The sequence below is a fragment of the Protopterus annectens genome, chromosome 13.part0, assembly GCF_019279795.1.
Source record: "Protopterus annectens isolate FY-2018-M chromosome 13.part0, PAN1.0, whole genome shotgun sequence".
Taxonomy (NCBI): Eukaryota; Metazoa; Chordata; order Ceratodontiformes; family Protopteridae; genus Protopterus; species Protopterus annectens.
In genome coordinates, this window is record NC_056747.1 from 277,042,382 (window position 1) to 277,070,094 (window position 27,713).

General features: G+C 43.4%; 1 protein-coding gene across 2 annotated transcripts in view; it reads left to right on the forward strand.

The window, feature by feature from the left end:
- PGPEP1 (pyroglutamyl-peptidase I) overlaps window positions 1-27,713 on the forward strand; it is a 383,139-nt gene that overhangs the window by 159,478 nt on the left and 195,948 nt on the right. For both annotated transcript variants that reach the window (XM_044053836.1, XM_044053835.1), the window contains exon 3: window positions 20,428-20,544. In XM_044053836.1, coding sequence (XP_043909771.1) covers window positions 20,428-20,544 — 117 coding nt within the window. The remainder of the gene's footprint in view (window positions 1-20,427; window positions 20,545-27,713) is intronic.

A 27,713-nucleotide genomic window follows, 5' to 3' on the forward strand; every position in this document is an offset into this window, starting at 1 on the left:
TATATATATATATATATATATATATATATATATGTATATATATATATATACATATTTGTATGTATATTTATATGTATGTTATGTGGCGAAGTATTAATGTACTGCAACCAAAGAAATGTTCCTTGGAGAATGATTTCAACTGTGTATCACAGTGGTATTGCATAATGCTATTGCACAACCTGTACTCTTTTGCGGTTGTGAAGGATGCAAGTATGTAACCACGTGCTGGCATGTTCTCAAAACTTTCCAAAACGTAATGATTTTTACACTAAATTATTGGACTTCAGAGACTTCATGGTTTAGACCCATGGATTCAGTAGTCTGGATTTTATTTTCTTAAACATCGCTGCCTTCCCATCTGTTTTTCTTTTGGTGAACATTTCAAACACCCTAAAGTATGTGCACCCATGCATCTAGAAAGTAAATATGTATTAATATACTCTGCTCAGCAGTTGTTTTACTTTTTTAGACAGAGTCGTTAGGAAACTAGCATAAAAATGATCTCTGTGAGTATAAAGATGGTCAGTATCACTCATAAAGTAAAGAGTGCTGACTGAAAGAATTATGTCCCACTGTTGTGATCAGAGATGAGATAACTGCCTTGGGTGCAGCTAGGATCAGTCCACTGAATCTAGAGACTGCCTGATGACAACTGTGAGCACAGGTCTTGCAGCAAAACAGTTTAGTCTACGACCTCAACATACAGTGTGAATTAAGGAGATTTAGCTGGAGTTGAAACATCTGAAGATTAATACAGCTGACAGAAACAGCTCAAGCACAATGGGAGCAATAGCATAAAGAGGACACAAAGGAGGAAAGAAGAAGCATTAGCATGACTTAACCATAGCACAGGAAAGGAAGAAAAGGTGAGAAGAAAGAAAAAAAAATTGGCACCAGCTTGAGAAAGGGATGCTACCCCTCTGTCAAAGGCATGTGAGTAAACAGAGTGAAGACCCCGCAGTAAATGCTAAGGTCGGTGTTAAGTTCTATTCTCAGTATAAAAATGTAGAAGACTGATAGTTGTATTTCTGCATATGAACATTTATTTAATCAGCACTAAACTGACCAGGAACAGTTTGACCTGGAAGGGTTGGTGAGGTTTTCTTTTCTTCTGAACACAAGTAAGGCAATGCATGTTTTGTCAGAAATGTCTGACTGTATGGCACAGTGGGATAAACTCCTGAATGTTACCCAGACAACCCAAGATCAATTAGAAACTCAGGAATCTAGGAGAGCTGGGGGAGGGGTGGGAAAGAGATGCATGATTTACATTGATTGAGGTCACCTGGGAGGGAGAGGTTTGGAGGTTTCTGTCCTTGTGATGGCCTGACATTCCAGGGAAGTGGCAATGGCCACATTCCCAGGTCTTGGACCCAGTGATCGGGGGACATGGATGGGTCCACCCAAGGTCAAGGAGGGTGTACACCTTAGTACTGCTGCATAGTCCGTCCCTCTGTGGTGACATGAAGCCTGCTTTACCAACAAAAGGTGGGGTTAAGCCACGTCTACAAAGCATGCCCTTGTGGCTGCCAGAATGATATTTACATGGTCGGCTGTCATTCCACAGGGAACTAATGGGTTGGAAACCGCATTTTCCTGGGAGGAACAAGTGGGCCAGTGGACTGTGGAGAACTGATGGTTGGGAGGCAGAGGGGTTCAAAAAAGTAAGATTAAAAAAAAAAGGAAAGAATTGTGCAGAGGGGTTGTAAAAAGTACAATTAAAAACAAAAAAAGGAAAGAAATGTCTGTACTGATTCTTTGGATATTTTATCTTTCTCCTGAAGTGTGTAGGTAAAGGTTATTAAACACAGGAGGAAAACACAGTATTAGTGATTTCATTGCAAAAGTGAGCATTATCATTCATAGGCAAGTGAGTGGATGTCAGGTTACCACTGATGAAATGTTGAAAGACATGAACTACCGGATTAAATTTGCATACAATCTAATGAGATGCCTTTATTTTTGTACCAACACAAAACTTCGTATAGTCATGTCTTTACTTAATTGTGCAATTTACTTGTTTACATTGTTTTAAATGCTAGTTATTTTGATTTTAAATTGAATGCCTTTTTTTTTTATTTCATTCCTTTCTTGCTTTCTTTCTGCCTCTGGAGTGGATTTACTCCGGTTGTACTGACATTTCTTAAAGCTGAACTAAAATAGACAATAAAGCTACGTTACTTAGTTTGATTTTTGATTAGTGAAATCTATGCTTCCCAGGTGTACAACAAAGTAATAACCACTTATATCTGACTGTATGGATACTTTGGATGTTTTATGCTTTCTCCTGAAGTATTTAAGAAAAGGTTAGAAAACATAGGAGGAAAACAGAGGACAGTGTTGGTGATTTCATTATAGAAGTGGCCGCTTCTTTCATAGATGAATGAATGAATGCCAAATTAAAACTTTTGAAATTTTGAGAAAACTTTGGAATAGTGAGGCAAGCAGTCCATACTTTTCTTGAGAAAGTGAGGCTCTTAATTGATCAGGAGTGTAATACTTTTCAGGAAGTAGACAAAAAAAGATGACCTGTGGCCAGCAGGGCACAATTGTGTAAGAAGAGGGTACCCAGCACTAAACATGGCCATAATGGAAACGACTGGTGCAGACTAAATCCTCATACCACTTATCACAGGCAAAGGAGGAAACCACTGGTTCCAGTGCATTCAAAGGTGCTGGGGTTAAATGTTTTCTTTGTAATCCAGTGAGGTATGTACCATGCAAATGTCCATGGAGGAAGAATGGGGTATAAGAGCTGTATGAGTGTAATGAGAGGTAGCACCATGGTAGTGGTGGGACATATTGAAACTGCAGCTGCTGCAGATTATCACAGTGGCCTGTACTCTAGCCTGGTAGGAATTGCACAAGGGGCTCAGCCCTACAACAGATCATGTGCTTATTGAAGTGGGCAGAAAAAGCAAAAAGAGTGAAAGTCCCAATGTGGAATCTGTTTTCTACAATCAAGAAATACATTAGTTCTAAAACTCCTTTAAGTACACACAGTCAAAAGAGAAAAGGAAGTTTTCCCAGTTGGGGCACTTAGCTTTGAGATGCACTCTGGTCTTTTGACTGACAAATATATAATGTGGATGCTTTGGACTCTGATAGCAAGAGAGAGTTTAAAAATATGGCTGGCTGATGACCCTTATACTCTGACCTCCTAACATCAGATGCAGGGTATCTGGTAGCTCAGGAGGAGGGAGCTAAATATCTAGTACTCTGGCCAGCCAAGGGCTACCACAGCAAGGAAACACATATGTTTATTACTGCAACAGTGAAGAGACTCTAGCATCTACTTTTATGATAAGCAGACACAAATGTACTTTTTACTAGAGACTCTGAATCAAACGTGACTATGCAAAGCCTGCAGGTCTTAGGAGAATTTCCTGCCCAGACAGTCCACCCCATTTAGGGCCTTGTAAGTGACATATTTTCAGATAACATTATTCTGGGTTCATTTGGACTGGAAAGTAAGGAGGTGAGACAAGCAGGTGACTGTATTGGATGATATTCCTGCAGATATTGTAAGAGGTAATGAGTCTGATATGTAGTACCTTGTGTGCATGAATTACACAGAGCTAAGTTCTGGTGAGAAGCATATGGGGAATGTAGTGGGAGGCAGCCAATATCCATAGCTCCAGCAGAGGCAGATAACTTGGATACCTAGGCAAAAGAGTTGGGGCAGTAGCAGAATATCAGAACCAAAGCCGCAGCTATCGGAAGGCATTCTACTTCCTCTAAAAGGTATTAATTTGGTGAAATGTATGGTAAATAGCAGTACATCTAAATTGGAAACAGATTAATTGAAAATACTATACTGCCTTTCCTTTGGAAGGAAAACTGGAAAGGATCACAAAAAGAAAGCTGAGACAAGCACATCTGTCCAGTCCCACTTTAAAAACTTGAGTGAGGTAGCCAAGGAGACTCCAGGTCCCTCAAGTATTAGAAGGAATATGTTTACTGGGCAAGGGATTACTGTACTGAGAGTTTATTCCATTAGGAGAGGTAGTGTGTGAAGCGATACAGCTATTATATTCCCAGTAACCTACCATAGCTCGTTTTTGGCTATAGCCCGTAATGTTCTTTTTTGTTTGGGCATTTGGGCCTAAAGCTTCATAAAGGAATTTTATGGAAAGTTTTTATTGGAGAAGCATTGCAAAATGTATAGATAGGCTACTACAATAATTGTGAGCAGAGTCAAAATGGTGGCAAGGCAGGAAACACAGCTAAGACTGCTTTGGTGCCTTTACTAGTTGTGGATGTCATAGTGTAACCATGTCGATTGTGGGATCTTTTAGAACCTCATGTAGCACAGCGTGAGGTGCATATTTTGGTTGTGTAGGCTATCCTGTTGGGTACACTGAAGCAGTGTTGAGGCAGATGGCTAGCAAAGGTTCTGTTAGAAATTCTCAGAAGGGTAAATTTTCTCTAGAAAATACCAAAAGACTGCTCCCAATTAATAGGGCACCGTGTGGATGCAAGAACCCAATAGCCAATCAAGCAAGCTTGTGCCTGTGGAACTACATGAGGTACTGAAACTGTGGGTAATCCGGGAATCCCACAGTCCCTGGGCCTCATTGATAGTGTTGCATCAAAAAAGGATGGAAGCACCATGTTTTATATAGACTGTAAGAAACAGTAGTTTCAGAAACTATTGTATGTCACATTCCTGGATTTAGGTGATGCATAAGGGCAGCTGGGTATGCCTAAGTATCTGACTTATGTTGACCTGACAGAGGTTTGCTGAAAGGTATTCTTGACACCTGGGGCATCTTACTCTGTTTGGGTAGTACAAGTTACACCAGGACACCTTATTTAATAAAGAGTGCCCCAGCAGCTTTCCAGAGGAAGTAGCTTACAGCCTAGCAGGAGATGGAAAGAATGTTCTTGCTTGCACAGATGATATTGCACATTTTAGTTGATTCTAGCATGAATGTGTACAACATGTCAGAGAGATGCTAAGGTGATAAAAAAAGGCTTACGTTGACTGTAAAAAGCAAACAATGTGAGGTAGGCATGACAGAAGTAACTTACCTTGGCAGTCGGGATGGAGGTTGTCCAGTTTTGAACTTACCCATGTTACCAAATGTTAGGTGAGGGAGTTCCTTGGGTCAGTGGGATAATACAAAACATTCTTCTTTCTCCAGTATGATAGCCACTTCTACAGACCTTACTTGAAGGAGTAGACTAAATAAAGTAGTCTGGAAACTGGTTTGTAAACAGGCTTTCCAAAAGGTCAAAGAGGCCTTGAGTAAAACCCCTGTACTAAATATTCTTGGTTATACCCAATAATGTATAGTGTGGTTTGATACTGTAAACAATGGAATGCAGGTTAACCTGGTCTGTTGGAGAAAAGCAAGTAGTAGTATATCTTAGTTGTAGACTTCAGCCAAGGGCGGAATTATATGGAGTTGAAAAAAAATGAATGTTTGGGAATAATGTGAACTCTAAAAGCTTCAACCCTCCTGTATGGTAGAAAATAACAGTTACAAATCCTAACTCCTTCAAGTGGTTAGTTATAGCCAGTGGTCGAAGTATCAAGCTTCTTAGGTGGAGTTTTGGATTACAGTGCTACATATCAGTCAAACACTGCAATGGTGCCTGTAATGCAAATGTGATAGTTTATCAAAACAGACTGGTTAGTATAAGTTAGTTATACCTTTACCTCCCCCCCACCCCCGTTTTGCTTCACCTAAGGCATACAAATGGGGAGAGATGTAGACAAGTGGTTTTAAGGTAAAGCAAATATATTTTTTTAAGAGGAAAATTTGGCAGGCTGAGTGAAGCTTGAAATTGTCTTTCAGAAAAACATACACAAAGCTATGTTAAGCTTAGTTACATGTGAAGGTTGTTTAAATAAAAGGCTGTAAATAATTTGAATAAACCTTTTTGCTTTTAAAATGTTTGCTAGACTTTCTAGAACTCAGAACTAGAAATAGAGCATGCAACTTTTCTTAAACTGAAAAAGACTGTATATTCAGTTAGTTACTGCCTTTATTCCAGTGTTGTGAGATAGAGGGCACATCCTGCACCTAACTTGTGAGTTCACTTGGGTAGATATTGTTAGAAGTATCTGGAGAAGACATTTAAATTTACTCGTATATTTCCAGATGTTATACTTTTGAAAAGATCCAGAAATTCAGTTGACCAGTCCCATTTCATCATTTAACAGTGTCATGTCATTCATTTGGACAGATGACCCTTGCAGAGCCCATTGGGAGTTAATGAATATGTCATAAGCTGTTTAATTGCAAGTGAACAATTCACTTATGAATATTATCAATAAGCTAAAACTGCAGTCAACATAAGTCACAGCAGTCACAAGCACCAAACGATCAGTGAAGCCAGTCGCACTTTTTTAGTCAAACAATTGAGCACTTTCATTCCACTTAATATCATGGGACGTCATCAGAATAAAGTAACATCATTTGTTGGGTATATTTATAGATACATCCTTTAAATCACACACAAAATTTGAGTAGATCCAGTTGTAGATCCATAGGGTTTATTGTAGTTGAATGTGACATGCTTTCCTTCTTCCTCTTTGATCCCGTGTGTATGCCTGTGTATCTGGTGTTTCCTGGTCTGTGTTCTCTAGCTGGGGCAGATCACCATTGTTTAGCCATACTTCCCACCTTTTTAAGGTGCACGATGCCTAAACTATCAGATCATTTCTGTAGGAAGCTCATATCTTCACAAATAGTTTCTCTTATTTTTCAGTGAGAAAATGTTTATGAAGATAGAAGCTTCTTGGTGGAACAAAAGTTCTCAATTGTTTGACTAAAACTACAATTGATTGCAGTGATCAAAGTTTAGTATTTGGTGCTTTTGACTTAAAAATATTGACCAACAGGTGAAGAAATTGGTTGGGTAGATGTTATTTGGGTTACTGTGGTCCCATCCTTTTTGTAGTTACAATCTCCTTATACACAGGAGATGAGATGATAACCCATTAAATAAAATCCTTAATATTCACCCCATCTCCTATGGATGAATGTTGTTTTTACTCCAGCTACTAAAAAGCCTATGTAGACATTGCATAGTAAAAGTATAGTAAAATAAACTTGTTTTGTAAATCCATTGGAAAATAACTTTAGAAAGTAACAAAACACAAATAACATTGTGTAAATATTCATCCATCTAAGAGACAAAATTGTTGCAGCCAGAGAACAAATCTGTGAGTAATAATTTTCATTATATAATTAATAATTTAGTGGCAGAGTTAATGAATCCAGTGTAGTATGTCTTCATGTCTGTATGCTGACCTGTATACGTGCATTCATGTATTCATCCTGCAATACCAGCTTTATCCAGTACAGGATTGCAGAGGTGCTGGAACCTATCATGTCACTCATTGAGTTTCGGGCAGAACTATCCTGAATGGGAATTGGGACATACTTGCACACTTACACGCGCGTACGTGCAGACCTATAAGCAGTTTGGAGGATTGCCAATGGGTGGAAAGGGGAGCAGGAATCAAATATCCAAATGGGCACACAGTGTAGACTCTGTATGGCATGCACCTCAGCCAGCAATGAAACTGGAGAATTACAAACTGTGAGGCAACATTACTAATCATTGTACCATGCATGAATTATGTTTGTTTTCAATTTGATTATCATTTGTTGCCTTTGCTGTTAACTGAATAAAGTTTATTTTAGGTCAGGCTGTTTACCAGGTCAGTATGTAAATGCTTATTAACAAATTCATATACTTTCTCATAGCCACACATGCACACTTACAAGAAACAAAACTCTACACACAAAATTGTCACAGTTCAGTAGTGAGTATGCTTTTCCAATCAGGTTTGGCACTATAGTATTCTGAGAATAGCGATTTTCAGTCATCTTATTTGCTGGTGTCATATACACTACTTAAGTAAAATAAAATGCAGATACCCCCACAAAACTGAAAAATCACTTTGTGATATGGAACTCTTAACAGAAGTGCTAGAGTATGCATATAAAAACAATTAACATATTGAATGAGGTTCCAAAACCTCCTCAAAGGACACAGAGAAGATATGTAGAAAATAATTGCACGTTTATGTTTTTAGCAGACAAATGCCAGAAACTTCCAGTATTAGAGAATGAATATCCAAACCATTAACTAACTGCCTAAGCCTATAGAGAAGGCTGCTTCACCACCAACTGGCAAAAAAGCCAGTACAGCCCAAGAAAATAAAATAAAAAATGCATTGAGTGTTTTAACAGTGTGGATGCACATGCAAGACAGACTGAGACTGAAGAGCCTGAGTACATATGACAGGGAAACTAAAGAGTATGACTTCACATTTGAGAAAAGAGTTTGGGCAGCATGAGTGCATGAGAGAAAGTGAGTTTGCACAGTGCGTGCATGTGTATGTATGTATGTATGCATGTGTGTATGTGTGTGCGTGTGAGAAAGACAAAGATTACAGGACTGCCACACTGGCAAACGGTTATCTCCTTGTGGGCCAGCAACCTAAGCAGCATTCTAAAAGATACTTTAAGTAATGTTTATATGGAATGATTGAGGTGCTTTCCATGGTCATAGCATGTAGATGACCGCACTCCCTTTCTGTTCATCCATCCATTTTCTGTTGTACTGCTAGTTGGCTAACGCAGGACGTGTATGAGAAGCAAATGGTAAGAAGCAGAGAGCAATCCTGTTCCTTTGTTTCCTCTCCATTTATGGCCAATCAGTCAGTAAAACATTTTGTGTGTGTAATGTAATGTCTGGCAAAACATGCCAGAGGTTGTAGATATTATTTCTCAAATTGCCATTCATTTTCTTATTGTTCCACTATCATTGTGAATTTATTTCATAGGTACAGTACATTGATTCGTGGTGTTGACCGTTAATACAGAGTGACTTTGTGCTTCCCACTTTGTCCAAGATCAGAATTATATAAGTTCAACAGTTTGAATTTGTTTTAATGACTTGCACTTTGTTTCATTATATGTGCTGTAGTGCCCATCTAGTTGATGTTTTATGTGTAAGAGTTGCCAATTTCACATTTCCTGCATGTGTACTTTAGGCATGAGTGACTGTACACATTTTATTTTATACATTATTCCTTTATAGAAGCTCATTTTATTTTTATTCTGTAACATACTATCTGATGCTGTTAATCTTCTTTCCATTCAACACTGATGGGTTCGGTTCCGAGCCCTTGGAACCAAATTGGCCTTTTTACCAAGCTCGCACCAGCCAAAAAACCTCTAGCTAAGTCTCTACCTAGAATGCCCTTGTCCCTGTTACCTCCGATCTCGTTTGCCGCGTAGCCGTAAAGCCGCGTTTCAGCCAAGCTCTCAGCTAAGTGGAACGTTTTTGATATTTGTGTGAAAGTTTTTGGATATCTTCATATTTTATGAAGCGATTAGTATTTCCACTGTCTTTTCTTCTGTCTAATCTTGTTTTTCCTCTCTACCCATTGTTACCGTTGGTAAACTTTCAAGTACCATTGTTGGTACGGCCTTTCCTCCCTTACCCTTGTGGTGTTTCTTCAATACCATAATTGGTATTGTCTCTCCTGTTTAAATTATTAGCTTTGACTTTTGTTCGGGTGCTTCTCTTCTTTGCTCTACATACCAGTCTATTGTTATTTTTGTGACTTTTTGAACGGAGTTGACTTTATTCTAGTTGGACTGTACAGTTGGCCTGTGGTGTCTATTCTGTCACGATGTTGGATAAGAAGGGTACTTCAGGTTTCAAACCTTGTACTTCATGTAAAGTTACCTAATAGTGATTCTCATGATGATTGTGTATACTGTTTGGGAGTGCCCCACCTTTTGGTGCAGCCTCCATATGACATTTGTCAGAGTTTCAGTCAATGCACTCTTAATGTGCGCAAAAGTAAACTCATTTTGAAAGGGTTACTCAAGTCTCCCTTCTCAGAGGCCTTTTCTGTGATGGAGGTCTCAACCCCTCCTACTAAGGACAAAAAGAGATCCCACTCTGTTCCTTCTTCACCATCGGGTGAGCAGAGAAAGTCTGAGAAATCAAAGGTCCCAAAGTTATCTTCGGAGCATAAATATGTCTCTATGGCTCGGTCTTCCTCAGCTCCGACCATCTCGAAACCTTCAATACCTGCACCTGTTTTGGCACCGGTCCTGCCTCTGGCACTGATCGTAGACCTTACTACACCTATTTCGACTTTGTCACCTGTGGCCACTGCGGCTCAGGGCACACCTTCAACTACACCATTAGCTTTCTTTTTGGAACCGACCATTTCGGCACCAAGTGCCACTTCAGCACCAAGCGTTGTACCGAGATCTCTGGATTTGACCCCCTTTACTTCCGGTTTCAAAACTAAAGACTTCAGTGCCAGCAGACGTTGCACCACAGACCCAGTGCTCCCCTTCCGTAGATCCGTTTCTGGGCCAAGCATATAGCCCTTTCATCGAACATCCTGACTTCCCATCCAGAGTATCTACTAGATCCACCAGGAGCCTGTCGGAACACAATGTGGTGCATCTTGTAGACCAGCTGTTGTTAGCCAGGGGGATCCCTTCACTTTCTAAGACCCATCCACCTGCAGGACTTGGGTTGTCTTATCCACGAACTCCACAAACTCCATCTTACCCTCCTCCTTTGACCATCTCGGTTCCGAAGCCTTCTGCTCCATCCTTCTTGGAACCCATCACCTTGGCACCTAGGGTGCGTCTCACTCCGGCTCCATCATCAGCGCCGATAGCCATGTCCTTGCCGATCCTGCTTGAGGCTCCATCCTTGGAGGCGGGTTTGTCAGAGTGGGGTGTGACCTCGGTCCCGAGGTTGTCTTTCTCTATTCCGGGCTCCCATCCCTCTTCGGGCAGACCTGCCTTCCATGTGATGGAGAAGGCTCTTGCTTCTGGCAGCACTCCTTTGATGTTGGAACCCCAGTTTTCTCCCCCTGAGCTACAACTGTCACAAACCACCCCACCCCTCATGATACTGGGCAGAAAGCCACGGGACACCCCTGTTCAGGGTACCCGCTGTTGCGAGCCCTCCTCAGATACCCCCACTGAGGAGTCCCCTCGAAAACAGATGTGCAAGTGGAAGCACATGGACTTGCCCAAGGAGTCCTTAATGGAAGACACGGATTACGATGATGGTGAAGGGTCCCCACGGTCACCTCCTGATGATGTCTCCTTCGGAGACATCCTGGAAATGTTAAAGTAGAGAGGTGACTGGAAGCCCTCCAACCATTCATCTGAGGAGTCCATGTTCCTGCAGGCTTTTCATGCCTGGCCTTCTACCTCTTGGGTGACCCGGTCTACTGAAGAGCTCATCCAGCTGATTGTGCAGTGCGCTTGGAAAAACCCTGATTCCATTGAGGTGGTCCCTCGGAGACCAGACAAACTTCTTTCCCCTCCCGAGGAGAACCCACATTGGTCCAAAGGGTTACCAGTCGATGTTGTGGTGGTGGTGTCGGCCGCAAAAAAGGACTTGGCTGAGGAAAGTTCCGCTGTCCATCCACCCGACAGGGAGTCCCAGGTGGTGGACAGACTTGGGAAATGTGTGTTTGCATCAGGGACCTTTGCTATTCAGTCCCTGAATTATTTGGCACATTTTATGAGGCTCCAGAGGGACTTGATCTCCGAACTCTCAGTCGCTCGCAGGACAGTTGTCTGACGAGGTCAGCGACAAAGTGGCCTCGCAGCTCGCCACCCTGGAATCAATATCCAACTCGTACATGAGGTTGCTGTCACATGTGACCGAAGGGGCGGCTAGAGCAGTGGGTTCAGGCACTGTTATGAGGCGTCATGCCTAGATGCACATTTGTGACCTCGCAGTTCCCTTCAAGTCTTCCTTTCTGAATGCTCCCATCGAAGCTTTGTCCCTTTTTGGCTCCAAAGTGAAAGACACACCAGTCAGGTGTGAGCAAGATGGAAAGACCTTGTCTGCCGTAGGCCTATGGTTTTCCAACCCTCAATGTACCTTCTCCAAGAATCAGAGGAGTGGAAAAATGTGGCATAAGAAATCTCAGGGTCCTTTCCCTGCTTTACGTGGTGATGATGCCCCCAGAGGCAGAGGGGGTAACAATTCCTGAAGATGCCCTGTAGAGGCAGGAGGGGGTCCTTGTAACCAAGGCTCCAGGGATTCTTTCTCTGGACAGCCTTATCTGCACTTCTGAGGAGCAGCCCGATTGCTTACCTCTGGAAGCAGTTGGGAGTCATTTCTCTCCGCACCAAACTGCCTGGCAATCTATCACCACCAATCATTGGGTGCAGATTATCATCACCAGTGGTTACACCATTCCCCTTTCTTGTCAGCCAAATTTTCCAAGAAAACTTCCCAAAGTTCCACCCAGTCAAAGGGAAGAAGCAGCTTCAGAGATTATAAAGCGGTCTCAAAAATAAAGTCATCCAACCAGTCCCACCAGACCAGCATGGATCCGGATTTTACTCTGGATTCTTTTCGGTGCCAAAAAAGACAGGAGACTGGAGACCCATTTTGGATCTCAGCAGCTTAAACAAGTCTGTCACCCAAACCAAATTCCGGATGGTCACGGTTCAGTCCATTCTCCCCTTTTTAAGAGTAGGCGATTGGATGTGCTCTATAGATCTCCGGGATGCATATTACCACATCAAGATGGACAAATGCTCCAGGAGTCTACTTCGCTTCTGGCTAGGAGCCAGTCATTATCAATTCCGTGTTCTGCCATTTGATCTCTCCACAGCCCCCAGAGTGTTCACAAAATGCATGGCAGTGGTAACAGCTCACTTGACACTAAAAGGATTCCAGGTGTTTCCATATCTGGAAGACTGGCTCCTTACCGCCCCCAACAAGCATATTCTGATAACAGCACTGCATTATAATCTCTCTCTCTAGCAAAATTGTTGAGAATAACGATACACTGGGAGAAATCAAACATTACCCCTACACAACAAATAGAGTTAATTGGAGCAGTGTTCAATACTCAGTCCTGTCTGGTGTCACTCCCAATTCACAAACTCCATCGATTGAGGCTTCAACTCCGGGTGATACACTCTCAAACAAGAGTCTCTGCAAGGGAAGTTCTTCAGGCCCTAGGTTCTATGGCAGCGTCAATTGCAATAGTGCCTCTAGCAAAGCTACATATGCAAATTCTGCAATGGCTCCTTCTGTGTCAATGGTTCCCAAACTATCACCCCTCTGTTACCAGATTTGAATCACCAACTCCTGCAAACCAGGCCTGCTGTAGTGGATAAGGCCAGACGTAGGACTTTGGAGTCGTCCATTTCAATCTCCTCAGCCCACAGCCATTGTGACCATGGATGCTTCCCTGATTGGGTGGGGGGGGGGGCATTTCCAGGGAAACTGTCCAAGGCACATGGTCCACCTGCATATCAGTGTTCTGGAACCAAGAGCTGTGCTGTTAGTGTTGCAGGCCTTCCATTCAGCTCTCCTTCCAGGACAATTGCAATTCACTCAGACATTGGTCTGGTATATCAACAAGCAAGGAGGAACCAAGTCTTACCCCCTATGTTGAGAAACCATTTGGCAGTGGGCAATAGGTTCCAACCACTTTCTGATACAACGCATATCCCAGGGAGCTCCAGTGTGATTGCGGACAAACTGAGCAGGTGCATCCTTATGCCTCACGAGTGGTCCCTCAACCCCGAGGTGACGTCAGTAATCTTCAGCCACTGGGGCCAGCCTTGCTGTGATATTTTCGCCTCCCCATCAAACAGGTGCAGCAGCTATTTCACCCTATTTCCCCTGGAGGGGGAATCACCGAGTAATGCTCTGATCCATGATTGGCCCACGGGACTTCTTTACGCTTATCCTTCCATCCATCTGATCCCAAAATTTCTAAAGAAAGCTCTTCGGTTGAGAAACAAGGTGATCCTCATAGTCCCATTCTGGCCTTGATAAGTTTGGTTCTCCTTCCTTCAACCTCAACTAGTATACACGCCATGGATTCTGGACCCTCTACCAGATCTGATTACTCACCCCCAAGGGTTGATTCACCCAAATCTGCCCAGTCTCAAGCTGAAAGCTTGGATGTTCATCGTGTTACACTGCTGCAGTCATTACACTTGGGTTATCCTGCCGTCAGGCGGTCCCGCAGTCGGCCAGAGTTCCAAAGTCTTGGTCCGGCGTTGGTTGCTGTCGCTTCCTCCCTGATGTCAGTGCGCCAGGGGTATATAAGATGCATCCAACGCCATTTTCTTCAGTCTTTCTTGCCGCGCGGTGCCCGAAGCAGAAGCAGTTTGCAAGTGTCAGTCGGCCGACTCCTGGGATTTTTGAAGTAGAATTTCAGATCCAAAGTCTTCAATAAAGCTAAGTACCCCTTTGGGGAAACTTTTTACTTGCCTCAGACCGATGTCAGAAAAAGTTAATAATTGTATTTCTTGTGGGAAGCAAATACCTCATAAGGACTTCCACTCTTACTGTATTTCATGCCTAGGCCCTGATCACGACGTCACTAGTTGTCGGTTTTGTGCTAGATTTAACAAACGCACTATAAAAAGACGTTTTGATTTTGCTTTGCACTACTTTGGCTGAAGGTTCAGTTATACTATGCTGTCAGATCAACCGACGACCGCAATATCAAAAAAACGCAAGGACAAGGATAAAGACAGGCATCCGAGGCCCAAAATCGATGACGAAACCTCTTCTAAGCCAGTCGCCAGTTCGCCGGTTCCCAGTGAGACGCTTTCGCAGCCCCTGACACCCGCTACCTCAGAGCCACAGGCCACCTCCGACTCCCACGTGGAGACAACTAGGCTTCCGGAAACTCAAGGTATTGGGCCTACGGAAACTAATCCCTCAGATGGGTCCGGAGCCACTGAGTAGGCATCGGCTTCTGAGGGTGTTTTCAGACCTTCACAACTTATCATTAAAACAACAGCCAAGACAAAAGTACCATTAAAGACAAAGAAACAAGTACAGCATTCTCCTGGACAGTCCTCCATGCCTAAAAAATGGATGCTTAAAATGGCCGAAGAACTCATTACTCTAATCAGGGGTTCCCATCCCCCTCCTGAGAAAAGGCCTAAGCAGGATACAGACTATGATTCCTCTGATCAGGTTTCCATTTCCTCTGATTCCTCTTCAGACCAGGGATACTGTCTACCCTCCTATGAGGACTCTGATGCTGAAGAATATGTCCCTTCAGCCTCTCCTCCTGAGGATTACTCTTTTGGGGAAACTTTACATACCATGAGGGAACATTTCCATTGGAAAAGTCATGATTACTCAGAATCCAAGAAAAGGCTCAGGGCTTTCCTTTTATTGCCTCAGCACAGGCCCTTAGCTATTCCGCCTGTGCTTGATATTGTGGATGATGTGTTCTCTGAATCCAGCTTATCTCCTGATTCTTTGCCCTCTGCACCAGCCAAGCCAGATAGATATTATAGAGTCCCTGACTCTCACAAGTTTCTGTATAAAAACCCTTTGGCAGATCCAGAAACTATTTCCCAGGGTCCAAAAGGGGTTAAGGCTTCCATTGCAAAAAATCCAGTGCCCTCTGACAGAGATTCCAAAGCTTTGGATAGATGGAGTAAGAAAGTATACACTTCTGAACCTTAGCAGTAAGAGCTTTAAATTGCCAGTTTCACATGCTTAAGTACCAACAATATTTAATGGCTCAGTTAAAACAGAAAATGCTTGCAAGCTCAGAAGCTCCTGATTGTAAAGAAATGCAGGATTTATTGCATGCAGTTGAACAGGTGGGAAAACATACTCCTACAAAGTGGATTTGATTCTTTAGAGGCCTCTTGTAGGGCCGCAGTTACAGGTTCTGTGATTCGAAGACATGCTTGGTTAAAAGAACAGAGTTTACCTGATCATGTTAAGGCAAAATTATTGAATGCTCCTTTACAGCATGATACCTTATTTGGTGTTAAGGCAGAAGAGGTGTTAAAGAAAATGGAGCATAAAGCTAAATCTATGCAAACAGTCAAGGATTTCTTAAAGGTACAGCCACCTCGATTTAGCAGAAATTGGCCAACAAAAAATTGGTCCTTTCCAGTGTCAGGCCACAGAGAGGCAGATACAGACGCCCAAGAGGCAGATCTCAACCCCAAGGCTCAAACAGACGACAGTGGGGAACCTCAACCGCAAAAGGAGGTGAGGAAAAGTCTCATCCTTACAGGAAATGGTCACAATGACTTTCCCCTTCGTACGCCAAGCACTTCCTTTTTGGAAGCCCCCTTAGGGGGAAAACTAGCACTTTTTTCTCAAAACTGGCAAACCGTCACCCAAGACAAATGGGTTCTGAATATTGTGTCTCAAGGTTACAGGTTCCACTTTTATACTTTACCAAGGCTAAAAGGAATGCCAGACCTGCCACAAAATCAGTGGGCAGAGGCACAAAAACAAATTTCAGCCCTCATGGACATGAGAGCTATTCAAAAAGTACCACAACAGGAACAAGGACAAGGAGTTTACTCAAGACTTTTCCTGGTCCCCAGAAAGGACAAGGCATGGAGGCCCATACTAGACCTTTCAATTCTAAATACTTACATGGATATTCCAAAATTCAAAATGTTGACATTACAGCAGCTTCTACCCATGCTGGGCAAGAAGGCTTGGCTGGTTACTCTGGACCTCAAAGAGGCATGCCTGCATGTTCCTATCAGACAAAATTGCAGAAGATACCTCAGATTCAAAGCTGGTACAATGCACTACCAATTCTCTGCTCTGCCCTTTGGCTTATCTACTGCGCCCAGTGTCTTCACAAAGTGCCTGGCACCAGTAATTGCATTTTGCAGACAAAAAGGAATTTAAATATATCCATACCTGGACGACTGCCTCATTCAAGCAGAGACAAAGGACATTCTTCTACAGCACCTGGCGTTTGTAAAAAGGTTGTTAATTTCTCTAGGGTACACAGTAAACGAAAAGAAGTCAAAACTAGTGCCCTCACAACAGATTATATTCCTGGGTGCCAGCTTAAATACAATGGCCCAGATGGCTTATCTCACGCCAGACAAGTTCAACTAACTCATTATTTTCAGCTACTGGCAAAAAAGTCCCATCTCCCTGCAAGAAAAATTCTGCAGGCCCAGAGATTCATGGCATCCTGCATACTTGTTGTATCTTTTGGCTTTTCTCAGTTAGGGGTCGCCACAGCGGAACTCCGGTCCGCTAATGATTGGCAGTAGATTTTTACGTACCGACTTGCCAGGCCTGACGCACAACCTTCAACGAAGGTACGCCCATTCGCACATGTCTCCACACAGAAGATGCTTTAGCTGAGAATCGAACAGGACAACGTTTACTGTGAAGCAACAACGCTACCGCAGCACCACCACCACACTACTAATACCATATGAGGAAATTACAATGGTACCTAAAAAGTGTTTGGACTCAGCACTCTCACAGTTTAGAAGCAGTAATACCAATGATTCCCTGCCTACAACAGGAGTTTTGATGGTGGGCACAGGCATGTCACCTAAACAAGGGTCAGCCTTTTACCCTACCCGCAGCCAGGCAGACTCTAACAACAGATGCTTTGGATTACGCCTGGGGGAGTACACATGGCAGGAAAATGCATTCAGGGCAAGTGGACCACAGACCAGATACATCTTCACATCAATCAAAAAGAGATGTTGGCTGTTCAAAATGCCCTAACAGCTTTCAAGGACCTTCTGCATCCAGGACAATTATTAAAGACAGACAACACCACAGTAATGTGGTACATAAGCAAGGGGGCACTCATTCTTATCCCCTATGCAGGCAAGCCATGACTTTGTGGAACACAGCTGTAACGTATCAAGTTCACCTGCAAGCACAATTCCTGCCAGGAAAGAAAAATACTCTGGCAGACGATCTAAGCAGAAATATCATGGACCCTCACGAATGGAAATTGAATCCACAAATCTTCAGCATGGTAACGCAAAAATGGGGATGCCCAGACATAGATCTTTTTGCCTCCCCACTGAATTGGCATCTACAAAAATTCTGCACAAGGACTTATCACAAGCAAGCATGAAAAGTGGATTTTCTATTGATCAGCTGGAAAAACCTAAAAGTTTATGCCTTCCCGCCACTGCCTCTCCTTTCAAAGGTACTCCTAAAAGTCAGACAAGAAAAACCACATATGATCCTGATTGCTCCAGACTGTCCACGCCAGCACTGGTACCCTATCTTAAGGAACTTGGCTCAAGGCCCACCATGGATTCTGCCTCAAATTCCACACCTTCTGACTCAACAAAACAATCAGATCCTGCACGGTCAGCTCAAAACCCTAAACCTGGCTGCATGGCAGATTCATTAGTCAAACAGGCAACACCTCTCTCTAAAGCTGCCATGAATGTCATTTTGGAGGCCAGGAGGCCTAGCACCAGGAAAGCTTACTCAGAAAAATGGAAGAGATTCTGCGCCTGGAACCAGGCTTAAAACCTTGACCCTCTTGTTCCAAACATTCCTCAGATTTTACAATACTTAACTGAGATGCTGGAAAGAGGCCTATCCTTCTCATCAATTAAGATCCACACCTCTGCCATTTCAGCACATTACAACACGGATCCTCCTTTATTCTCTCATCCCTTGCTAAAACAGTACCTCAGAAGGGCTAAAAACATAAGACTGCCCCGGAGAGCACCAACACCAACTTGGGACCTCAATTTCGTTTTGGAAAAACTAACCCTGCCACCTTTTGAGCCAGCCAATACAGCCAATCTAAAATTTTTATCATGGAAAACAGCTCTGCTCCTAGCAGTAACTTCAGCACGAAGAGTCTCGGAGCTACAGGCATTAATGGCAGTGGAACATTTTATAATTTTTAATCAGGACAGGGTTTCTTTAATGACAAACCCTACCTTTATGCCAAAGGTGGTATCTAGTGTGGCTCTTAACCAAACCATCCATTTGCCAACTTTTTATCCAAACCCCCAGAATAAAGGGGAGAAATTTCTGCATTCTTTGGACATACACAGACAGCCCGTGGAACCATGGAACCTCACTTTAGTCCTTTAGTCTTGGACTCAAAAAACTTTTGAACCTGCTACAAAGTGTGACCTAAAGTTTTTGTCTTGGAAGTCCTTGTCCTTGGTCCATTACCTCAGCCAAAAGAGTTTCAAAGCTGCAGGCATTGTGTATCAAGAGGCCCTATCTGGTCTTTCATAAAGATAGAGTATCACTTCAGATGAATCCATCCTTTCTTCCCAAAGTTGTTTCTGAATTCTCCATTAACCAGGCTATTGATCTACCAGTGTTCTTTCCGAATTTTGCCAATAGAGGAGAGTATTGCCTTCACTCCTTAGACGTACATAGACAATTGAGATTTTACCTAGACAGGACCAAACCTACATATAAATCTGAACAGCTTTTCATCTCCTTTTCCGGGCTCAGAATGGGAGAGGCTGTTTCTAAGTTTACTTTATCAAGATGGCTAAGGGACTGCATATGTTTCATCTATTCCCTCAATAATGAACCTATGCCAAAAATTAAAGCTTACTCCACTAGATCTATGGCAACATCTATAGCATTCCATACCAGGGCTTACATGGATAACATCTGTGCAGCAGCTACTTGGGCTAAGCCTCATACCTATCAATCATTACAAAGTGGACTTGGTTTCCAGAGGGAGAGCTGCCTTTGGCTCTATGGTACTCAGGAATGTTCTTCCTTAAGGGCCACCCATGGACCTCAAGGTAGCTTGGGATTCTGTCCCATCAGTGATGAATGGAAAGAAGATTAACAACATCAGATAAAGAAGTTATGTCTTATCATAAGATTCCATCTGTGTTGTTCATCTTCTTTCATTCATTACTTCCCACCCTCCTTCACCCTCCAAAGGCTCCTGGGGTATGCTTTGGGTCTAAGTAGTCCCTTAGGGTATTTGCGCACAAGTGGCCTCACCTTTACTTCTTTTTCTCTAGCAAACTCAATCTGAGGTAACAGGGAGAAGGGCATTCTGGGTAGAGACTTAGTTCGAGAGTTTTTTGGCTTGCGAGAGCTTGATAAAAAGGGCAAACCCGTCAGTGATGAATGAAAGAAGATGAACAACACAGATGAAATGTTATGGTAAGACATAACTTTTTTTGTTATTGCACACTATTGTTATTTATATTTTCTCTTTTGTTTTTTATTCCTTGCATTCAAGTACTTCAGTAAACTTGAAGTTGAAGCCTCCTAATTGGTCTGTTAACACACTGCTGCATTTTCCTTTCTTGCCAAACAGCTGCTACCAGTAATCCCTAGATGTTCAGTCCTTCCCACTCTAGATGGTAGAGCAGGTCCATTTTGCACTCTGGCAGAATGGTGAGAAATGTAATCACTGAGCTGGCAAGACAGCCACGTTGTTTATGCATGTTTGATTGACACATTTTTTTGAGTGTTGTGATCCTTTAACCAAACTCTCAGTGCATCTGCATATGGCAAACAGTTGATGTTTGTACTTGAGTAATTGCTTTTCTCTGCATTTAAACATACTGACTTGCATTCAGAGAAGTATGCTGTGATTTTGTCATTTTGTAAAAGGTATGAAACCAAGCTTTAACTTTTAGTTTTTTTTTCTTCCCTTAGGAATTTGAAAAGCTTGGTCTAGGAGATGACATAGAATTACGCACTAAACAAGTTCCTGTTGAATACCAGCAAGTGCAGAAAATAGTCCCTGCATTGTGGAAGCAACATAATCCACAGGTATGTCAATCAGACTGTGCAATTACTGCTTGAGATCTCAGCGTTAAGACAGTCTGTCTGCCAGTTAATGCTCTAGTGAAAGTGTTACTAAAGGGGTCATTGGGATTGCTGCAAGGTACACAGCAACAATTTAAGAAGTGATGTAAACATAGTGTGACAAGGAAGGAGCTCAAGAAGTTCCCACAATTTAAAATCTCCTTAAGAACAGTGCCTTCCTGCCATGAGCATAATTTTTATAGTACATTACTGCCGAGAGGACGGTAAAAAAAATAGTTTATTTGAATGCTGCTTCATTTGCTTTGGAAATGGTGGCATCATGCACAAGCTACCTCTGAGCATGTATGAAAAGTAACTATAGTAGATGTTCTTCATGTTTCACTGTTGCAGTCATCACATTTGGATTATCTGCCTGTAAGTAGCCCTCAGCCGGCCTGAATACCAGAGTCTTGGATTCCTGCATCGGATGATGTATCTTCTTCCATGACGTCAGGTCGTCGGGTATAAAACATGCAGCCGACGCCATTACATCAATATTTCTTGCTGCACGGTGCCCAAAGCAGAAGCAGTTTGCAAATGCCAGTCGGCCAACTCCTGAAATTTTCATTTTCGAGTTTCAGAACCGAAGTCTTCAAAAAAGTTAAGTACCCCATTGGGGATCCTTTTTCTTGCTCTTAACTGATGTCAGTCAAAGTTAACAATTGTATTACCTGTGGAAAGCAAATACCTCATAAAGATTTTCATTCGTACTGCATTCCTTGCCTAGGCCCAGACCACGATGTCCCTCGCTGTCGGTTTTATGCCTTGTTCAACCCCTGAACTATTCGTCGTCAGTCTATATTTTCAACAAATTATTTTGGTACTCTGTTTAACTATCCAGAAATGGCTTCGGTAAGCCATCCGACTACCAATATTCCGAAAAAATGTAAGGATAAAGACATTTATCCGCATAGGTCCAAAACTGCCGATGACACTTCCGTTAAGCTAGTCGCCAGTCCGACGGTACTCAGTGAGGCACTTTTGCAGCCCTTGATACCCGCTACTTCAGATTATCAGGCCTCTACTGAGACCCATTCGGAGTCCAGTATGCCGCGAGATGCTTCTTCGACTGTGGAACCTGTGGATGTCTCTATCTTGGATGGGTCCGTTGCCACTGTGCAGGCACCAGCTACCGAGGGTGTATTCAGACCTACAGTCTTGCATTTTAAACCAATGCCATCTTCTTCATCCAGGCCTATAACTCAACCCACGCCTAGAAAATCGACGTCCAAACCACATGCTCAGGCCCATATGCCTAAAAAAACAAATGGTTAGAATGGCTGAAGACCTTATTACCTTAATTAGGGGAAGCCAGCCTTCCCCCTCTAAGAGACTTAAAACTGATTTTCCTTCTGATTCTTATGATCAGGAATCTGATATTTCTGTTTCTTCTGATTACCAGGATTTGCCCCTTTCTACCTATGAGGATTCTGATGCAGAGGATTCCATTCCCTCTGCTTCCCCTCCAGAAGATTTCTCTTTTGGTGAAACCTTGCACACTCTTAGGGAGCATTTCCGCTGGAAAAGCCAGGATTACTCTGATTCCAAAAAGAGGCTTAGGGAATTCCTACTTCTTCCTCAACATAGGCCTTTAGCTATCCCTCCTGTTCTGGACATTGTAGATGATGCTTTCTTGGACTCTAGCATTTCCCCAGACACTTTACCTCCAGCTCCCAGAAAACCTGACTGGTATTACAGAGTACCTGACTCTCACAAGTTCCGCTTCAAGAATCCAGAGACCATTTCCCAAAGACCAAAGGGCATTAAGGCTACTGCTGCCAAACACCCTACCCCTTCTGATAGAGATTCTAGAGCCTTAGACAGATGGGGTAAGAAGGTATATACTTCTGCTACTTTGGCCATTAGGGCTTTAAATTGCCAGTTTCATATGTTAAAGTTCAGCAGCATATTATGGGGCTGCTTAAACAGAAAATGATGTTGATTCCTGACTGTGCTGAACACAAAGAATTACAGGATTTAATGCATTCTGCGGAATAAGTTGGTAAACATACTTTGCAATGTTGTTTTGACTCTTTAGAAGCATCTTGCAGGGCTGCTTCACTGGGTCTGTACTTAAAAGGCATGCATGGGAGCAAAACTTGCCAGATAATGTTAAAGCTAAATTACTGGATGCTCCCTTAAACAAAGACCGCCTGTTTGGCAACAAAGCAGAAGTCGTCCTCAAAAAGATGGAGGAAAAAGCTAAATCTATGCAAACTATTAAAGAATTCCTACAAGTGCAACCACCTAGATTCAGTAGGCATTGCTCTTCAAAACACTGGTCCTTTCCAGCCCCCTCCGGGCCTTCCCAAACAAGACCCAGGGGAAACAAACCACCCAGACAACAGTCCCAGGGTATGCAGAGATCTAAGCAATGCCGCTCCCCCAACCTTGAGCAGGGAGTGGTAAGCCACCTCCTTATGGAAAAAACACAGAATGACTTCTCCACTCTGCTTCCCAGCCCTGCCCAATTGCTTGTGCCCCTAGGAGGGAAACTTGCCCTTCATGCAAAAAACTAAATGTCCATCACTCAGGACCGATGGGTCCTCAACATTGTAACCCAGGGGTACAAATTGTATTTCCATTCACTGCCAACCCCAAGCGGATTTCCAGACCTTCCCCCAAACCAGTGGGCCGAGGCTCAAAACCAAGTATTTTCCCTGCTCAATGTCAGAGCTGTACAGCCTGTTCCAGTAGAACAGAGAGGTCAAGAATTCTACTCCAGAATATTCCTGGTACTCAGGAAAGAGGGCTCTTGGTGCCCAATCCTGGATCTTTCAATTCTGTACACCTTCCTGGTGGTACCAAAATTCAAGATGCTTACCCGGCAACAGCTTCTCCCTATGTTAGCCAAGGATGCCTGGATGTTCATCGTGTTTCACTGTTGCAGTCATTACACTTGGGTTATCCTGCTGGCAGGCGACCCGCAGTCAGCCCGAGTTCCAAAGTCTTGGTCCGGCATCTGTTGCTGCCCCCTTTTCCCTGATGTCAATGCGCCAGGGGTATAAAAGTTGCAACCAACGCCATTTTATTCAGTCTTTCTTGCCACGCGGTGCCCGAAGCAAAAGCAGTTCGCAAGTGCCAGTCGACCGACTCCTGAGATTTTCAAAATTGAATTTCAGAACCGACGTCTTCAATAAAGCTAAGTATCCTATTGGGGAAACTTTTTCTTGCTCCAGACCGATGTCAGTAAAAGTTAATAATTGTATTTCTTGTGGGAAGCAAATACCTCATAAGGACTTTCACTCTTACTGCATTCCTTGCCTAGGCCCTGACCACGACGTTACTAGTTGTCAGTTTTGTGCTATATTCAATAAACACACTATTAAATGTCGGTTTGATTTTGCTTTACGTTATTTTGGACGAAGATTTAATTGTATAATGCCATCAAAACAACCGACGACCGGAATGTATAAAAAATGCAAAGACAATGAAAAAGACAGGCACCCAAAGTCCAACACCAACGACGAAGCCTCTTCTAAGCCAGTCGCCGGTTCTCAGGGAGGCACTTTAGCATCCCCTGACACCCGCTACCTCAGAGCCACAGGCTGTAACCGACAGCCACGTGGAGACACCGAGGCCTGTGGAAACTCAAGGTATTGGGCCTATGGAAAATATCCCCTCAGATGGGTCCAGAGCCGCTGAGCAGACACCGGCTTCTGAGGGTGTTTTCAGACCTTCACAGCGTACAGTTAAGAATACTACAGCAGCAAAGGCAAAGTCAAAAACACCATTAAAGGCAAGGATGAAGATTTAATTGTATAATGCCGTCAAAACAACCGATGACCGGAATGTATAAAAAACGCAAAGACAAAGAAAAAGACAGGCACCCGAAGTCCAAAACCAATGACGAAGCCTCTTCTAGGCCAGTCGCCGGTTCTCAGTGAGGCACTTTCGCAGCCCCTGACACCCGCTATCTCAGAGCCACAGGCCGTAACCGACAGCCACGTGGAGACACCGAGGCCTGTGGAAACTCGAGGTATTGGGCCTACGGAAAATATCCCCTCAGATGGGTCTGGAGCCGCTGAGCAGGCACCGGCTTCTGAGGGTGTTTTCAGACCTTCACAGCGTACAATTAAGGCTACTACAGCAGCAAAGGCAAAGTCAAAAACACCATTAAAGGCAAGGAAACAAGTGCAGCATTCTCCAGAACAGTCATCCATGCCAAAGAATCGGATGCTCAAAATGGCCGAAGACCTTTATTACTTTAATCAGGGGCTCCCATCCCCCTCCTGACAAAAGGCCTAGGCAAGACACTGATTATGATTCCTCTAATCAGGTTTCCATTTCCTCTGATTCTTCTTCTGATCAGGGCTGTTCTCTCCCTCCCTATGAGGACTCTGATGCTGAAGAGAGTCCATTCCTTCAGCCTCACTGCCTGAGGATTATTCCTTTGGGGAAACCTTGCACACCATGAGTGAGCATTTCCATTGGGAGAGCCAGGATTATTCAGAATCCAAGAAAAGGCTCAGAGATTTCCTTTTATTACCTCAGCACAGGCCCCTGGCTATCCCCCCTGTGCTTGATATTGTAGATGATGTTTTTTCTGAATCCAGTCTGTCTCCAGATTCTTTACCCCCTGCACCAGTAAAGCCAGATAGGTACCACAGGGTCCCTGACTCTCATATATTTCTTTACAAAAAACCCGCTGCAGACCCAGAAACAATTTCTCGGGGTCCTAAAGGGGTTAAAGCTTCCACTGCCAAGAATCCTGTCCCCTCAGATAGGGATTCCAGAGCTCTGGACAGATGGGAAAAAAAAGTTTACACTTCTGCTACTTTAGCTGTAAGAGCTTTAAACTGTCAGTTCCACATGCTTAAATATCAACAGTATCTCATGTCATTGTTAAAGCAGAAAATGGTTACATGTATAGAAAGTCCTGACAGTAAAGAAATGCAGGATTTATTGCATGCAGTTGAACAAGTGGGAAAGCGTACTCTGCAGTGTGGTTTTGATTCATTAGAGGCTTCTTGTAGAGCCGCAGTTACAGGCTCAGTTATTCAAAGACATGATTGGTTAAAAGAACAAAGTTTACCTGACCATGTTAAAAGTAAAATTATTGGATGCTCCACTACAGCATGATACTTTGTTTGGTGTTAAGGCAGAAGAGGTGTTAAAGAAAATGGAGGATAAAGCAAGTCAATGCAAACAATGAAAGATTTCTTACAGGTTCTACCACTTAGATTTTGCAGAAACTGGCCTTCAAAAAATTGGTCCTTTCCAGTGTCAGACAGGCCACAAAGAGGCAGATACAGACGCCCAAGAGGCAGATCTCAGCCCCAAGGCTCCTACAGACCTAAACAATGGGGTGCTTCAGCCCCCAAAGGAGGAGAAGACAAATCACAACCTTATAGGAAACAGTCACAATAACTTCCCTCTGCAAATGCCAAGCTCTTAACAGTTAACAGCACCCCGGAAAGCTAGCACTTTTCTCAAAAAATTGGCACATGATCACCCAAGACCAGTGGGTGCTGAATATTGTTTCTCAGGGGTACAGGTTCCACTTCTGCACGCTTCCAAAACCAAAAGGTATGCCAAACCTGCCACAAAACCAATGGGCAGAGGCACAAAAACAGATTGCTGCTCTTATGGATATGGGAGCTATTCAAAAAGTTCCACAAGAAGAACAGGGACAAGGATTTTACTCGAGACTTTTCTTAGTACCCAGAAAAGACAAAGCCTGGAGACCAATACTGGACCTGTCAATCCTAAATACTTTCCTGGATGTTCCAAAATTCAAAATGTTAACACTACAACTTCTGCCCATGCTGTTACTTTGGATCTCAAGGAGGCATACTTGCACGTCCCAATCAGACAGTCATGCAGAAGATACCTCAGATTTGTAGCAGGCTCAATGCATTACCAATTCTCTGCACTGCCCTTTGGCTTATCTACTGCGCCCAGGGTCTTCACAAAATGCCTGGCACCAGTAATTGCATTTTGCAGACAAAAAGGAATTCAAATATATCCCTACTTGGATGACTGCCTTATTCAAGCAGAGAGCAAGGACATTCTTCTAAAGCACCTGCCATTTGTAAAAAGATTGCTAATTTGCCTAGGGTACACAGTAAACGAAAAGAAATCAAAACTCGTGCCCTCTCAAGAGATAATATTCCTAGGTGCAAGCTTAAATACAACTGCCCAGATGGCTTATCTCACGCCAGACAAACAAAGGCAACTGACTCAGTACTTTCAAATGATGGCAGCAAAGACCCAGCTCCCTGCAAGAAAAATTCTGCAGGCCCTGGGATGTTCATCGTGTTTCACTGTTGCAGTCATGACTGTAGGGTTCTCCCCTGACGGCAGGCAGTCCTCGGTCGGCCAGAATCCCAAAGTCTGGGTCCGGCGTCGGCTGTTTATCCATGCTCCCTGACGTCAGAGCACCAGGAGTATAAAGCTGACAGCCGACGCCATCTTCTCCCATCTTTCTTGCCGTGCGGTGATAGCAGTTCGCAAGTGCCGGTCGGCTGACTCCTGACGATTTTTTCTGATAAACTTCAGTCCGAAGATTTTCTTCTCCACTCAAAGCTAAGTACCCCGTTGGGGAAACTTTTTTCTTGCTCCATCTGATGTCAGAAAAACTTAATTGTATTTCATGTGGGAAGCAAATACCTCATAAGGATTTTCATTCTTACTGTATTCCTTGCTTAGGCCCTGACCACGACGTAGCTAGTTGTCGGTTTTGTGCTAGATTCAATCAACGTACAATTAAGCGAAGGTACGATTTTGCTTTTCATTACTTCGGTAGGCGCTTTAACTACAAAATGTCGTCGGATACGGTTCCGGCTACCGGAGTTCACAAACGTTGCAAGGATAAAGACAGGCCTTCGAGGTCCAAATCTGATGATAGCGCACAAGCGGAGCCAGCTTCAGGTTCGGCCGTCGTCAGTGAGGCGCTTTTGCAGCCCCTGTCATCAGCCATTTCAGAACCGATGGCCGAAACGGACTCTCATGAGGAGCCAACCAGGCCTTTAAATATCTCTATTGCAGGACCTTCGGACAGTGCTCCTTCGGATGGGTCCGGAGCCGCTATGCAGGTACCAGCTTCCGAAGGGGTTTTCAGGCCTACTCAGCTTCTAATAAAGGCAAAGCCAAAGACAAAGGCAAAGACTCCTTCTAAATCAAAGACTGCA